Genomic DNA, 16,822 nt, shown 5'->3' on the forward strand with positions numbered 1-16,822 from the left:
TGTAAATATTTTTCCGTTCCAGAGCGAAAATTCAAGTTCGTGCCTTCGCCTTATGAATTTGCTGTCATTAGGATGTCTACGTCGCCCGTGTTCACTCGACTACAGCGTGGTCTCTATTCATCACCTATATTGGTAAGTAGTAATGTATGAAATTGAGTTTTCATCGAGGACTGACGCTAATCTCACGAAAAGGAAATTAGATGAATATGAAAGTCGTAGAGTAAATTTTAATGAAATTTTGAATAACCCGATAGGAAGAACACCGAATATGAATTTTGATGAAAATTTAGATAATATGATTGATAGTAATTTTGTGGAGGAGTTTGGGCTATGGGATGCTGGGGCTCGGTGGGAGGATGTCCTCCGGGTTGTGCATTTGAATGCTCAAGGGCTGAATTCTTCCCTGGATGATATACAGCTTATATGTAAGAATTCTCGCCCTGGAATTATTGGTTTATGTGAAACTTTTTTAAATGAAAAGAACCAGCTACTTATGGATATACCCGGATATAATTCAATATTTCTAAATAGAAAGATAGCAAAAAAGGGGGGGGCTAGGATTTTATGTATTGAGTAATCTGGCAGTTGTAAGAAGAGATGATCTGTCTATAAACATTGAACGGGTATTTGAATCTCTGTTCATAGAATTGGCTACTAGCTCCAATGAAAAGATAATAATTGGCGAAATATACAGATCTCCACGCGGATCAATGAAACAATTTATGGAAATATTAGAGATTGTTCTTGGGAAAGTATTGTCTGAAAAGGCAGAAATAATTTTAATGGGTGATTTTAACGCTGACATGATGGATATGTCATCGAGTCAGGCTTGTGATATACTGGCACTAGTAATCTCGTCTGGGTTAACTCCCTGTATAAATATCCCTACACGAATTTCAAACCAATCTGCAACCTTAATTGACAATGTGTTCTCATCTATACATTCTGTAAAAAATGAAGTGCTACTATCAGATACATCGGATCATTTTCCAGTAGGAGTTTTACTTCCACTCCCCCGGTCTGCCCGCCGAATAGTCCCTGATAATAAACCAAGATTCCGATATACACCAGCAAACATCGAAAAGCTGAAAGATGATTTATTCACTACGTCATGGGAGTTTACAATACCTGACAGGGTGAGCTTAGAAAATTATAATAAGGCTTTTGATTTTTTTTTATGAAACAGTAAAGAAGAAATTTATCCACCATTGCCAAACACCCCAACCAAGTCTTTCTAAGAGATCAACACCCATAGCCCCATGGACTAAAGCTGGAATACTAAAGTCAATAAAGAGAAAACAGAACCTTTGAAAAGAGTATAGGAACAGACCAAGTGATGCTAAATTAGATACTTTTAAACTATACCGGAAGATGCTTAAAACTCTGATTCGAAAAGCTAAAATTACATATTTTTCCCGAAGGTTTGCGGATTGCGGCAAAAATATTAAGAAAACTTGGGATGTAATTAAGGAAGTTACGCAACCATCGGCAAGACCTAGAAAGCTCCCTAAATCACTTAGTGTTCAGAATCAGCTTTTCTTGGATGAAGACCAAGTACGACATCAGATGACTAAATTTTTTGCTGAGGTTGGGAAAACAACGGCGTTAGGTGTGGTTCCTTCTTCAAGTTCTAGAACTTGGAAGCAGTTCCTCGGTCCTTCCTGTGTAAAGTCAATGGTTCTTGAGTCAGTTACGGAGCAGGAACTGATAACAATAATTTCGTCATTGAAAAATTCTTCATCTGGATTCGACCAAATTCCGGCCAATTTAATCAAACAGATTCTTCCCTCAATTATTACACCACTGTGCCACTTAGTTAACTAGTCATTCAAGCTCGCAATATTCCCTCAGCGTTTCAAGTTGGCACGAGTGATATCACTATTTAAATGAGGTGATTGGGATGACCCAGGGAACTATAGGCCTATATCTCTTCTGTCTGTCTTTTCTAAAATATTTGAAAAGGCTATGCTAAAGCATTTGCTGAGTTTCCTAGACGCGAAGAAGTTTTTTCATCGGCACCAATTTGGTTTTCGGGAGAAGTGCTCAACAGAACACGCATGTAATATGCTTCTTCATTTTGTATGACAGTCTTTAGACTTCGGCCTTATCCCTCCGGCAATATTCCTTGATGTGAAGAAAGCTTTTGACAGCCTCACACACGAGATACTTACTGGTAAGTTGTCGCATCAAGGCGTTCGTGGAGAAGCTCTGTCCTGGTTTTCTTCATTCCTAACTGGCCGATCCATTGCAGTTGAAGCTTCTGATGAGCATATTCCAGTCGAATATGGAGTGCCACAAGGCTCAGTTCTTGGGCCATCCCTTTTCCTCATATATGTCAACGACCTCTATCGACTATATAGCAACCCACGATCTGATTTCTGTTGTCATTTGTGCCAGAAAGGAGATGCTGTGGTTGAAGCCTTGGATACGCCTGGTCAATTAAACTATTGATCAATATTATAAATTAAATTATAATATTGATCAGTTATTTATATTGTTTAGTTATGAAGATTTAATTTATTTATTTAGATTTGGGTGGTGTGAGTGTTGGATCCTTGATGTATATATACTTTTTTATTTTTATTTATTTTTTGTAAGTAGGTGGTGCGGAGACTGGTTGTACTCGGGTGAGGATTGGTGAGTAGACTCTAAATATATTTTAAGTGTGAATGTAATTAATAGTTATTTATGTTTTGCTTTGTTGTTTTTTTTTCCCAAATAATGGGCCATTGAGCCCTTTGGGATATTTTTTGTTTATAAATGGATGGATATTGGTAATAAAAGGAACTTGAACTTGAACTTATATATATCAAAAACAACAAAAATGAAAAAGCTTGGCAGCTTAAGTGACTTGAGAAGCAAAGGGCATCAAACCTTTTCATCCATCCTTATATAAAAAAAAATGTGATTCTGTAGTCTTAAAATAATTCTACAGTCTTTAGAACAATAAGGTTACTAAAGAAACAAAAATACTTCTTTCCAGAAGTGTTCAATTGGCTAAATACTACAAAAAAGGACTTTTAGAGACTTGAGAGCTGTTTTAGGGACTTTTGGGGACCTTCTCCAGTACCAGGGACTTTTATTGACCTCATGGCAGCACTGTATAATTAAATTTCTAATTTTATACTATTTCAATAATTTCTTAGACCACACTGCTTTTCTATTTACAAAAAAAAACAGGTTTAAGTTAAATAAAGCAGTGATAGAGAATAAAAAACAAATGACACATCAATTGAAAAAAAAATCTAAATATTTCAACTCCACATCCAGGAGCCCCTATCAAGGGAAAAAAAGAAAAGAAAAAGAATCTGTAAAGTCATCTTCAGAAAAAGACAAAAAAAAACAGGCACTACATCAGAAAAAAGACAAAACAAATACTGCAGCACTGTAACACAGAAATAACACCAAAAATGCCTACAGATATTATGAGCATGTATTATTCTGCTGTAGATTCAGATCAGCAAACGAGATCTATTAAAAATACAATACTATAATTATTTAAAGAATTCACAAAAGAAAGCAAGATTACCATCCCTGATTAAATTTACAGGTCAAAAACATTTGAAATATTTAGGTGGTGACATGTCAACAAAACTTACCTTTTGCCAAATATAGTTTCAGATTTTACCCCACCCCACCCAACCACAAAAAAGGTCCTCCTGAATAAAATTCCCTCTTAATTCACCATATGCAGAATGATCCTATCTCTGCTTCTTTCCTTGTATTTTCAGTTTTTCTATCACATTTCTAAACATTTGTGTTTATTCTCTAAGTCTTGAAAAGAATTTATAAACAAATGCCAAAATGACACCTAACCTAACTTATCATTGTTTGTCTATTAAAATCTTTTTGTGAGAAATAATTAGATGACACTGATGGTGTTTAATTATATATATAGAGCATTCAAAAGTAGAAAAATATGATCAAACCCATGCTTATTTTTCAGAAATTTGTAAAAACAAAAATTGTACAACAGTGAAAGAAGTAAAGATAAAGGTCACTGTAATATGTGTTAATATTCTGCATATTATCATATCAAGCATATCAAGCATATTATCAGATTATTCTGCATATTATCAAGTAAGAATTGTTTTCATAACATGTTTCCTTATTTATGGCTAGGGTCCTAGGTTTATACTGAAATTGTTTTGAAAATTGTATAATAATAAAAGTGACTGGAAGCAGGCCAACATCAAACCCATCTTCAAGAAAGGGAGAAAGGACCAAGCTTGTAATTATTGCCCTTTAAGTCTTACTTCTGTTGTATGTATGGCCCTTAAGAGCATCATAAATAGCACACTGGTCTCTCACCTTGAAGAAATCAGTCACTTTTAAAAAGTCAGCATGGTTTCCATCAAGGTTGCTCAATCAATACAAACTTCATTGAATCATATGACTTTGTCACCAGACTCTTAGGTGATTGTCTTCTGGTGGATTTCATGTTGCATGATCAAGCAAAAGGCTTTGATAAAGTACAGCATCAATTTCTTCTCCTGGTGCATGAGAATTTAGTTGCCTGGATTGAATCCTTTCTTACTTTCCAGTAATTGGATACATTTGGGGGAAATCTTTGTTATGAAATCAACCAATATGCTAGCAATTGCCCAATCAAATATTCAGGGGCTAGAAACATGTATGAACAGTCTGTGCAGGAAGGATTAGTTGACCTTGGATTATTTTGAACTTTACAGCCCCCCCCCCACCCTATGGAAAGTATCCCCGGCAAAAAGTACCCCATCTTGGAAAATACCCTTCCACCCCTGTTGAAAATGCCCTGTGGTAATATTATTTTTATTTTAGACTAGGGCACATTTTATAGAAGGAATCATCATAGAAAATTTAAAAATGATTCATTTGATTCTAAATTGAGAGGGCTAGTGCTCTTTTTAATAGTCGAAAGTGATCAGAGGGCAAGTGTTCATTTGGTCATTTGATTCTAAATTGAGAGGGCTAATGCTCTTTTAATAGTCAAAAGTGATCAGAGGGCAAGTAGCTCCCCACTCCCATCTTTTCCCAGAAATCATAGAGTAGTAGTTTATGATGCCACTGGTAAGACTATTTATTCTGATGAAAGTCTTGTCATTAGTGAAGTTCAACAATACACAATCCTGGGGCCCACATTGCTCAAAATATATATTAACAACTGTACAACCCACCTGAAAAATCCACTGACACTATATGCTGACAATTGCAAGCTCTTAGGACAGGCCCAAATTAGCCCCAATCCCTTGATGATGCAAGGAGATTTAGATCAACTATCTAGATGGTCATCTGAGTAGGGTTTACAGTTCAACATGTCAAAATGCAAAAAGACCTGCATCTTGGACACAACAAACCTAGACAACCTTACTATACTGGAGATGATCTACTTGAGGCTGTAAGTGAAGAGAAGGACCTGGGGGTTATTGTTGATGACAAACTCAAGTTTCACAGCCACACACGAGTTCAAGTTGCCAAAGCAAACCAAGCTCTATGGCTCATAAAAGAATGTTAACCACCAGGAGGCCCTGTGTGGTTACATAACTGTACAAAGCTATTGTAAATCCACACCTGGAATTTGGAATGATCCTAGCATCTCCCCATTACAAAATGGACATTAAAGCACTTGAGAGCGTCCAAAGGTGAGTAACAAAGCTCATACCAGCTTTGGAAGACAAGCTATATGAGGAATGCCTTGTATACCTCAAACTCCCCAACCTAGTCTATAGAAGGAACAGAGGAGATGCAATTACCACTCACAAACTAATAGAAAACAACATCTCAAGTCAAGTATTCTGATCATCCCTTGCAAGTACAACAAGAGGTCACACAAAGAAGCTGCAAGTTCCCCATTGCCATCAATGTGAGCACTAGCAATTTTTCTCTGTGTGTGCTGTCCCTTACTGTAATAGACTTTCCAATGCCACCATCCAGTCCCAAACCAAAAATGTGTTCAAGAAAGGAGTCAATCAAGACTGGGTCAATGCAGAATGTAGACTAACCTGGGATGCCAGACCATAGTCATGTCACACCACCAGCAAGATGTTTCACAGGAGGCTCATCATCACCTTATCTTGCTAGACATGCAATTTAAGGAATAATGGAAGGAAACATGTTAATATGATAGGTAAAATTCTAGTTTAGTAACTTTTCAATATCTTAGAAAGGAATTAGGTTAGGAAAGTATAACTTTCAGGGATAGGAAAGTATTTTGGAGTACCAAACTCTACTCTTTTTCCCTCTAGAGAACAGTGACCTTTGATAACTTTAAAAATCTATATGTGTTGAAGTAAAAGCTTATAAAACAGGATCTTCTGCCTAAATGAAGTACTGTTTCAGCTTCACAACTTTGCTCAGTCCTGATTTATAAGGTTTCAAAGAGACAGGTCTATACCTATTGAAATTTTGACAGAACAATATTTTACCTTAATTTTTAGTTACTATATGCTTTTTATCTGCCTTTAGTTCTGAAAATGCAATTCCTGTTATTTGAGTAGAATTTTGAGCCATATCAAGTTTTTTTGCTATTTCAGAAAGGGTTCAGGTTAGAAAAATGAAACTTTCAGGAATGGGTCTACAGGCTAAAGTATGTCCCAGGGAGGTATTTTGAAGTACCTACCTCAACTCCTTCTCCCACTAGAGGGCCCTGACCTTGGATGACCTTTAAAAATATGTGTGTTATAAAAGTGAATCCTTGTAAAATAGATCTTCTGCTTAATTGAAGTACAACAAAATTGTTTTCAGCTTCATAACTTTGCTCAATCCGATTTTATAAGGTTTTAAAGATATGCAAATACATTTCCTAAATTTTGAGAAAAAAACATTGATAGGGCTCAAAATTCTACACAAATAACAGGAATTATATTTTCAGAACTAAAGGCTGAGGAAAAGCAGCTAGTAACTGAAAATTAAGGTAAAATATTGTTCTGTCTAAATTTCAATAGGTGTAGACCTGTCATGTAGGCAAATTTCAGGGCCCTCTAGAGGGAGAAGGAGTGGGGGTGGGTACTTTAAAATACCTTCCTGGGATATACTTTAGCCTGTAGACCCATTCCTGAAAGTTTCATTTGCCTAGCCTAAACCCTTTCCAAGATAGCAAGAAGTCAATTAACACCTAGTAGCTTTTTCTCTGCTTTTAGTTCTGAAAATGCAATTCCTGTTATTTGAGTAGAATTCTGAGCCATATCAATGGTTTTTTTTCAAAATTCAGGAAATGTATTTGCAGATCTCTAAAACCTTTAAAATGGAATTGGGCAAAGTTATGAAGCTGAAAACAACTTTGTTGTACTTCAATCAAGCTGAAGATCTATTTTGTAAGGTTTCACTTTTATAACACACATACTTTAAAGGTCATCAGAGGTCAGGGCCCTCTAGAGGGAGAAGGAGTGGAGATAGTTGTTTCAAAATACCTTCCCATGACATACTTTAGTCTGTAGATTTATCCCTTAAAGTTTCATTTTCCTAACCTAAGCCCTTTCTGAGATAGCAAGAAGTCAATAAACTAGAATTTTATCGTAGATTTAAATTATATGGCTTAGGGATACATTCCCTAGCCTATGTTTCTTAGTCTGCATTGCTTGGGGACCCGTTTTCATGGCTTCTCATGGAACAAGAACAAACTCAGATTATAAAGAATGTAAGGAGATAATTTTTAATCATATAAGACGTTCCTTACCTCTTAAGTTCTAGTTCACAAGCTATTTAATGATTATATAAGTGATAAAGTCAGCAGCAGATTTCGGACCTTTCTTGACTGCAGATGTCACTTAGGTCCTCATTCAATGGTTCTAAGGGTGCGTTTGTTTACTTGTCCGATTATTAATCTGATTAATCCAAGCGTTTTTTAGACACATATGACGTCAGAGGTTAGTCGGATTATCCCCACAAACGCTCAAGATTACTTGTCCGTGGGCTGGCACTTTATAACCCCCAAATAAAAAGATTATTTGAGGATTGTGACGTCAGACGACCATGTGCATGTGACTCACCTGTTGATAGGCTATGGGTTTTGTAGATAAGCTATGTTTATAGTGGAGTAGTATGATTAATATTTCTAAGGAAGCCTATCAAGTCCCTTGGGAAGAGGGTGGGATTCAAGTTCTATTTGCAATTGAACTGTCTATTGAGTTTGTAAGTTCAGTTCAGAAATTTCAGATGGAATATAGGCATACTGACAAGACTTATAAAATTATATGCAGAGAGCATGCTAATACAGTTATATTGGAGATTACTTCAGATTTAGGAGGTTGTAAGTAGCATAATCTTGTCTGTGCTTATAAAATATTAAGGTTTTCTAGAGAGCTAGGCCTAGGTTTCAAAGGCTAGTAGGCTAGGCTCTGATGCACAGAACAAAGGTTTTTTATCAGTTAGAAAGGTGTGTTATTAGGAATAGAGCTTGGGAAAGCACATTTCTTACTACCATTATTTCTTACCAATTGAACTGTCTATTGAGTTTGTAAGTTCAGTTCAGAAATTTCAGATGGAATATAGGCATACTGACAAGACTTATAAAATTATATGCAGAGAGCATACTAATACAGTTATATTGGAGATTACTTCAGATTTAGGAGTTTGTAAGTAGCATAATCTTGTCTGTGCTTATAAAATATTAAGGTTTTCTGGAGAGCTAGGCCTAGCTTTTAAAGGCTAGTAGGCTAGGCTCTGATGCACAGAACAAAGGTTTTTTATCAGTTAGAAAGGTGTGTTATTAGGAATAGAGCTTGGGAATGCACATTTCCTATTACCATTGTTTCTTATTTTACCCTAAATTTTCAATTTAAACAATCTCAATTTTAGATGTATTTTTCCCTCTACTCATTACTTTTCCTAATCTCTCTCTAAGATAACAAAAAGTAGCTTTTCTAATAGTTTATGCTATTTAAAATTTTATGATTAAATCACTAATGGGACAGCTAAGAAATAGCCTAGACTTAGACCTACATTTAGAATTAATTTCATCCTGAATCCTAATATAGACCTATCATTTGTTTGTATCAGAGAACTTAAACTGCTCCCCCCTAATATATATATATATATAATTTTTTTTTATGTGTGTGCTGTTGCATTGGTGATTTCTCTTTTCATTATATATATATATATATATATATACTAGCTGTTGGGGTGGCGCTTCGCGCCACCCCAACACCTAGTTGGTGGGGGCGCTTCGCGCCCCCCCAAGCCCCCCCGCGCGCGTAAGTCGTTACGCGCCATAATAGTTACGCGCCATTGTAGTTGTGTCCCTATGTCCCACCTGTGAATATAGATAGATATATATATATATATATATATATATATATATATATATATATATATATATATATATATATATATATGGTTTTAACTATGTAAAACTTGCGAATATACAACATTCTTTGCTGTCCCATTGTCTTTGCATATAAATAGATTGTCAGGTTTACCGACTCTTGAACATGCAACATATAATGGTCCATGGGAAAACAATCTGTATTCAGATCTATACCTCATGATTCTAATGATTGCCCTTGAGCTTTGTTGATGGTGATTGCTAATCGACCATTCCCTGTCCCGGTGTCCCGGTCGTCATTTACATCCCCCTGTTTCCCCCGGTGTCCCCGTTGTAGTTGTGTCCCTGTGTCCCGGTCGTCATTTATATTCCCTGTGTCCCGGTCGTCATTTGTATCCCGGTGTCCCGGTCTGTATATACATTCGTTTTTTAGTTTTGTTTTTCTCCTTTATTTTTTTCCTTTTTTTTCTTTTTTAGCTTATTTAGATTTTCAGATTTTTTAGTTTTTTTATTAGTTTTTAGTTTTTTTTTCTTTTTAGTTTTTTTGTCCCGGTCGTCATTTATATCCCCCTGTTTCCCCCGGTGTCCCCGTTGTAGTTGTGTCCCGGTCGTCTTATATAATCGTCTTATACGTCTTATATAACTTGAATGACGTCACGCCTTCAAAGCAAAAATGATGGCAGCTAATTTCATGACGTCAGCCGAAACATGACGGCGAACATATGTCTTATATAACTTGAATGACGTCACCTTCAAAGCAAAAATGACGGCAACTAATTTCATGACGTCAGCCGAAACATGACGTCACCTGATCCATCCACAGACAGACAGACAACTTATTTTTATATATATAGAAGATATATGGTAAAATTCTAGTTGTGTGATGACTTTTTGCTATCTTGAAAAGGGGTTAGATTAGGTTAGGAAAATGAAACATTCTGGGATGGGTCTACAGGCTAAAGCATATCCCAGGAAGATATTTTAAAGTACCCACCTCCACTCCTTCTCCCTCTAGAGGGCCCTGAAATTTGCCTACATGACAGGTCTATACCTATTGAAATTTTGACTAAAAAAGATTTTACCTTAATTTTCAGTTACCAGTTGCTTTTTCTCTGCCTTTAGTTCTGAAAATGCAATCCCTGTTATTTGAGTAGAATTCTGAGCTGAAATTTTATGGTTAAATCACTAATGGGACAGCTATGAAATAGCCTAGACATAGACCTACATTTAGAATTAATTTCATCCTGAATCCTAATATAGACCTATCATTTGTTTGTATCAGAGAACTTAAACTGCTCCCCCCTAATCTATATATATATATATATATATATATATATATATATATATATATATATATATATATATATATATATATATATATATATATATATATATATATATATATATATATATATATATATATATATATATATATATATATATATATATATATATATATATATATATATATATATATATATATATATATATATATATATATATATATATATATATATATATATATATATATATATATATATATATATATATATATATATATATATTATTGTTTTTTTATGTGTTTGTGCTGTTGCATTGGTGATTTCTCTTTTCATGATATATATACATATATATATATATATATATATATATATATATATATATATATATATATATATATATATATATATATATATATATATATATATATATATATATATATATATATATATATATATATATATAAAATGTAACAAAATAAAATCCAAATGAATCTAATTCGTTGCATAAATTGAAATCTCAATAGGCCATTTCAAAATGAACCGTCACCCATTCATTTAAAAAGTTGCGAGTCTTTGGCGCAAAATAGACGTTCGCCACCAAGACAGCATTACGACCGAATCGCAATCACACTAACTTTTTTGACATATTGCTTTCCTTTGACCACCCAGTTTTGTGAAAATCTTAACAAATTCATTACCAAATTTCAACAAGCATTTACTGAGACACCATTGCCATACGGTTCCATATTTCAACCCATTGAAAATTTTACAAGTTAACTAATAAACCCTTAAAAGTCCTTAGCGTATCATATTCAGACACAAAAAACGAGCTGAAATGCAATAAAGTTCAGACCATTTATATCCCTAAACGGTAGAGCCATCATTGTTTGAAGCTTAGGGTCCATTGATATATTTATGAGCCATTCTGAGGGACAGAATAACTTAAAGCAAGAAGCACCCACAGCGCTCGTAAACGACAAAATTACTAGGTTGGTACTGAACTTTTACCCATGTAAAAAGATTAAGGACAGTTTCTTGGTCAAATGGTATAGCTTGTTAATTAAAGAACCTATGTAAGTATCTAGCTATAAGGATTTTATTTTGGTCTTGGTAGCCAAAAGAAACAGGGGCATATACAGGGGGGATTCGGGGCCCGGCCAACCCAAAATTCAAAAATGTCTGGGCACTAAGGCCGTATCCAGGGGGATAGGGTGTTTGAACCACCCCCGAAATGTTTGTCCGACTCATAAAAACATAATAAAAATAAACATAAATTTCATCCGCCCTTAATCTGCAAGAAAATAATCAATTAACTCCTATGCTTGTAAACGAAAAAATTACTAGTTTTCTAAGGATTCTGTATATATATATATTTTTTTTTTTTTTTTTTTTTTTTTTTTTTTTTTTTTTTTTTTTTTTTTTTTTTTTTTGTGCTGTAGCATTGGTGATTTCTCTTTTCATGATATATATATATATATATATATATATATATATATATATATATATATATGGTAAAATTCTAGTTGTGTGATGACTTTTTGCTATCTTGAAAAGGGGTTAGATTAAATTAGGAAAATGAAAAATTCTGGGATGGGTCTACAGGCTAAAGCATATCCCAGGAAGATATTTTAAAGTACCCATCTCCACTCCTTCTCCCTCTAGAGGGCCCTGAAATTTGCCTACATGACAGGTCTATACCTATTGAAATTTTGACTAAAAAACATTTTACCTTAATTTTCAGTTACCAGTTGCTTTTTCTCTGCCTTTAGTTCTGAAAATGCAATCCCTGTTATTTGAGTAGAATTCTGAGCTAAAATTTTATGATTAAATCACTAATGGGACAGCTATGAAATAGCCTAGACATAGACCTACATTTAGAATTAATTTCATCCTGAATCCTAATATAGACCTATAATTTGTTTGTATCAGAGAACTTCAACTGCTCCCCCCTAATCTATATATATATATATATATATATATATATATATATATATATATATATATATATATATATGGTAAAATTCTAGTTAACTGACTTCTTCTTATCTCAGAAAGGGTTTAGGTTAGGAAAATGAATCTTTCAGGGATGGGTCTACAGGCTAAAGTATGTCCCGGGAAGGTATTTTAAAGTACCCACCTCCACTCCTTCTCCCTCTAGAGGGCCCTGAAATTTGCCTACATGAACCTGTTGAAATTTTGACAAAACAACATTTTACCTTAATTTTCAATTATTAGTTGCTTTTTCTCTGCCTTTAGTTCTGAAAATGCAATTCCTGTTATTTGAGTAGAATTTTGAGCCATATCAATTTTTTTTTCAAAATTCAGGAAATGTATTTGCATATCTTTAAAACCTTATAAAATGGAACTGAGCAAAGTTATGAAGCTGAAAACAATTTTGTTGTATTTCAATTAAGCAGAAGGTTTCACTTTTATAACACACATATTTTGAAGGTCATCAAAGGTCAGGGCCCTCTGGAAGGAGAAGGAGTGGAGGTAGGTACTTCAAAATACCTTTCCGGGACATACTTTAACTTGTAGACCCATCCCTGAAAGTTTTGTTTTCCTAACATAACCCCTTTCTGAGATAGAAAGAAGTCAATCAACTAGAATTTTATCCATCAGTTTTGTTGAAATAACCACAATGGGTTGTCCTCATAATTCTCATTTCTTTTTTTCTAGCATCTTTTGAAAGATGGCCAATGGCTGATGTTATCTCTTGGGGAGTAGATTTAAGTCTATATCCGATTTCAAATAAATTTTGTACAGATCAATTTACTCCAAGTTCATCTTATGCTGACACAGTTCAAGAAATATCTGCTGTTGAAGAACCTGCTTCAGATGTATCATTTGGTAATTAGTTCAAAATTTGTTTTTGTTAAATTAGCCTGCTCTTGCTACCATGGTTTTTCAAAAATACAAGTAAATATTTTAAATTCTTGTTTTCTCTTTTTGTATGCTTTTCTCCTATTTAAATTTAGTGGTTGCTATTTTGAACATCAATTTTTTTTCTTTATGGCTATCGGTTATAAAATCATTTCCTGAACCAGTATGATTAATTTGTGTATAGCCTGAAGTTTTCTATAAATGTTTTAATGAATTTTGTTTTCTTTATTTCGTATCTCTGTCTGTAAAATACTTATAAATAATATATACATTACATTCTCTGTTGATTGTATCTTAGGGAAGAAAATTAGGAATACTGCTAGAAATATTGGTGAAAAAGCTAAATGTTAAATAGAGAGGAGAAAGGGCTTGTACAAGTATTTCCCAAGTGATAAATTAAGAGGGGATAGTCAATCTGGACTTGTTCCCACAGAAAAGAGCAAGGCCAAAGGTAAATAAATTTTTGAGAAAACGAGAAGCCTCATTCTCGGATGTCAGAATTTTGTCCCATTTTTCGGGGGTTCGAGTCATATTTTTGTTGGATTTCGGACAAGCACAGTGAAACCTCATTCATTTTGATCCACACTTAAGCGCTTTCTTTATGAGCTTTGTGTTGAATGCCAGAAGCTTCCAGGCGTGTTCGTTTCCTGCCCTTTTACTAGAAGTAACAACAGAATAGAAAAAGCTTGAGTGTACAATGACAGAAAATATTGTGAGAAATTAAAAATGGAACAGTATGCCATTCTAACATTTATTTTTGGAGTATCTTAATAGACTTTGAGTGGTTGATAACTTGCCAGACGCTTCTTAAATGTTGCAATTGGTAGAAGATAGTCTTGAGCATATTCAATGCAGTTTTGCTGGTATTCGAAGGTGAACTTGTATCCAGAACAATTCTCAAGCAGACTCACTTCACCCACTAGTTTGGTAAGGGGATTTCCTCTATTCGAAAGCAATATAGGAATATAACCATCATTCTTGTAGCAAATTCCTTTAATGTGCTTGGGTAATTAAGAAAAGTATTTAATTTTTACCTATAAAACGCAATGTTGTATTCAAGTGCTATAAACCCTAATGGACAATAATTAAAATTTTGTTGTTAAAGTTTGTTATACTTTGTTTTGATGTTAAGTGGTTAAGTGTTTTTCTGTTTATAAGACTTGGTGAAGAAAAATCCGAATATTTGGCCTGGGGTTTTCAAATTGTGAACGCTGGAAGTAAATGGTGGGAAAAAATGCAGTTCTGGATGTCTAATTTAAAGATAACTTGAATCTAATTTAAAGATTTCAGTGTTAGAACAATCAGCTAGTTCTCTGTGCCTATTGTGTATTGTTTTCTAAAGTATGGATTATAAACTTTTTTAGTAAACTTGACGTTTTCCAGGAATACTCAGCTGGTTCCATTTAAATGTGGTTCACATTTCTGATAGTGTAAGGGTATTAAAAAAATAAGCCGAATTTTGTAATTGTTTTCTATTACTATGGATCTTTCTGTATACAATAATTTCCATACTTACAATATATTTTCAATATAACTTTCTTCAGTGTCAAATAACTTCTTTATGTGATGCTTCCTTCCTTTACACTATTTTTAGGGAAATCTAGACATCCCCTCAACCTTCTAAAAAGTCCACAAGTAAATCTCCTTCACATTCATAGAAAACGGTTACCAATGCCTTGGTGACAAAAATTTCACGTATTTTTTTTAATATACCTCGTACTATTGCATTTTGTGGTACTAGGAAGGTAATTTAAAGATTAACTGCATGCTATACAGGAACCAGCAAACATAGGTTCTTCAGTAGCTTCATGACATGGTCACTATTGGACAGTTTGAGCAGCTTGTACACTAAAAGGTATAGGACTGCTTGAGTCTCAGCTATGGTAAAAAGAATGTAGTATGGTAGAATTTTAGGACAGCAGTGACAAGGCAGTCTTTATCAACTACTTGAATAAGCAAGTTAGTTGGTACAACAGTGTTTAGATTTTTCCATGGACTTTCAAGGATTGTTCAATTATGGTTTCTTTTATATTAACCTGAAGATCCTGACGGGTACTGTTCTTTGGTTTACTAACCTGGTTACTTAAATGCCATCCCAATCTGGTCTCTTTTTCGGTGTTATGAAGGTCCCTAACTCCCTAATTTGGGCCATTGCTGACTTTACAACCTCCCGATTTCCCCATGAATGTCTATTTTTGAACATTCTTATTTTTTGCAGCTAATGATAAAAAGTCTTGGCCAAGGCAGCATATTCAGACACTGGTTGCCCTTTATCAAGAGCAGGAGGAAGCATCGAAACCAGTGAATTCTGTCTTCTGGAGTAGAGTCTCTGCTTCTTTCTTAGAAGATGGAATACATTACTCTTCAGCACAATGCCAAACAAAAATGAAAAACCTGAAAAGGCAGTACAGGGATCAAAAAGACAAGGCAGGAAGGAGTGGAGCAGGGAAAGTAGCCTGGGAGCATTTTGAATTAATGAAAGGGTTGATGGCCCCTAAGCCAGAGGGCACTGTTGCGATAACTGCATCGAATAGGGGGAGTTTGAGAACCCCTGGTAGCTTTGCATCACAATCAAGCCCAGTGCCAGAAGCAAGTGTAGGCAGTAAAGATGCAGAGCATAAGAGGGCCAACAAACGGCGATGTTTTAGCAACCCAGAAGGATTTCAAGAACTCAGTAATGATGCCAATTTACGGCATGAGGAACGATTACGATTTGAACAGAAAGTTCATCAAGAAAGAATGAAAGTTCATCAAGACAAAATGAAAGTAAAGCTTGAATTACTTGAAGTGAAAAAAGAAGCATTAAAAACAGTGAAAAAAATATTTGAAAAAATTGAATAGTTATTGATTTCTTAAATTTAACTTTTATTTGAATTTACTTTTTTCTTTATTAAATTTGTAATGTTCCCTTTTTCCAGTATTTCTTTCTCACAAGGGGAAAAAGTGTCGTTATTATGTTTTGACATGCCTATGAGGGTTGGTTCTAGGCATTTATCCTCTTCCCCAAAGAAAATAACCCCCTGCAAAAATTATGGTTTTCCAAATTTGAGATTTTTTTTTTTTTTTTTAGTTGAGAAAAGCTAAGGAAATTGGAAAAAAAAAGGAATTTACGCACAATATGTATGTGAAAAAAATAAACCGCAATCCAATTTTTGTTGAAAAGACTCATGTGAATGCAATTTTTGGCAGTAGCAGGTGGCAAAAAAAAACACCGAAAAGTTTAATAGGGTTTAGATTTTGCTTGAAAGCATAGTTGGCTTTTGGGAACAAAATATTCTAATTGTTTAAGTTTCATGGGCAAAAGCTTTGTCAAATTCTATGAGTAGTTTTTCTTATCTTCGAAGTGTAAAACTAACAAAGTTCGCTATTATTATAAATAAACAAGAGTTAAAAGCTCATATGGCACTTTTGACGA

At 34.4% G+C, this 16,822-nt stretch overlaps 2 protein-coding genes across 6 annotated transcripts in view; one reads left to right on the forward strand and one right to left on the reverse strand.

The window, feature by feature from the left end:
• LOC136026567 (uncharacterized) overlaps positions 1-7,756 on the reverse strand; it is a 59,324-nt gene extending 51,568 nt beyond the window's left edge. For 4 of the 5 annotated variants that reach the window (XM_065703263.1, XM_065703265.1, XM_065703264.1 and 1 more), the window contains exon 1: positions 7,655-7,756. The gene's annotated coding sequence lies outside the window, so the exon portion shown is untranslated. The remainder of the gene's footprint in view (positions 1-7,654) is intronic. The other variant, XM_065703261.1, reaches the window with a different exon arrangement.
• LOC136025787 (uncharacterized) lies at positions 711-16,319 on the forward strand. The gene is made up of 4 exons (XM_065701776.1): positions 711-1,136; positions 8,011-8,227; positions 13,204-13,374; positions 15,626-16,319. Exons 1-4 carry the CDS (start codon positions 711-713, stop codon positions 16,246-16,248), a joined length of 1,437 nt encoding a protein of 478 aa, XP_065557848.1. The 3' UTR covers positions 16,249-16,319.
• The last annotated feature ends 503 nt before the right edge of the window (positions 16,320-16,822 follow it).

Source organism: Artemia franciscana, chromosome 4 (genome assembly GCF_032884065.1).
Source record: "Artemia franciscana chromosome 4, ASM3288406v1, whole genome shotgun sequence".
Classification (NCBI taxonomy): domain Eukaryota; kingdom Metazoa; phylum Arthropoda; class Branchiopoda; order Anostraca; family Artemiidae; genus Artemia; species Artemia franciscana.

Coding starts and splice junctions, on each gene's coding strand:
- LOC136025787 (XM_065701776.1), top strand. CDS start 711: ATGAAACAATTTATGGAAATATTAGAGATTGTTCTTGGGAAAGTATTG. Junction 1,137..8,010: donor AGTTTACAATACCTGACAGG/GTGAGCTTAGAA, acceptor CTATGTTTATAG/TGGAGTAGTATGATTAATAT. Junction 8,228..13,203: donor TACTTCAGATTTAGGAGGTT/GTAAGTAGCATA, acceptor CTTTTTTTCTAG/CATCTTTTGAAAGATGGCCA.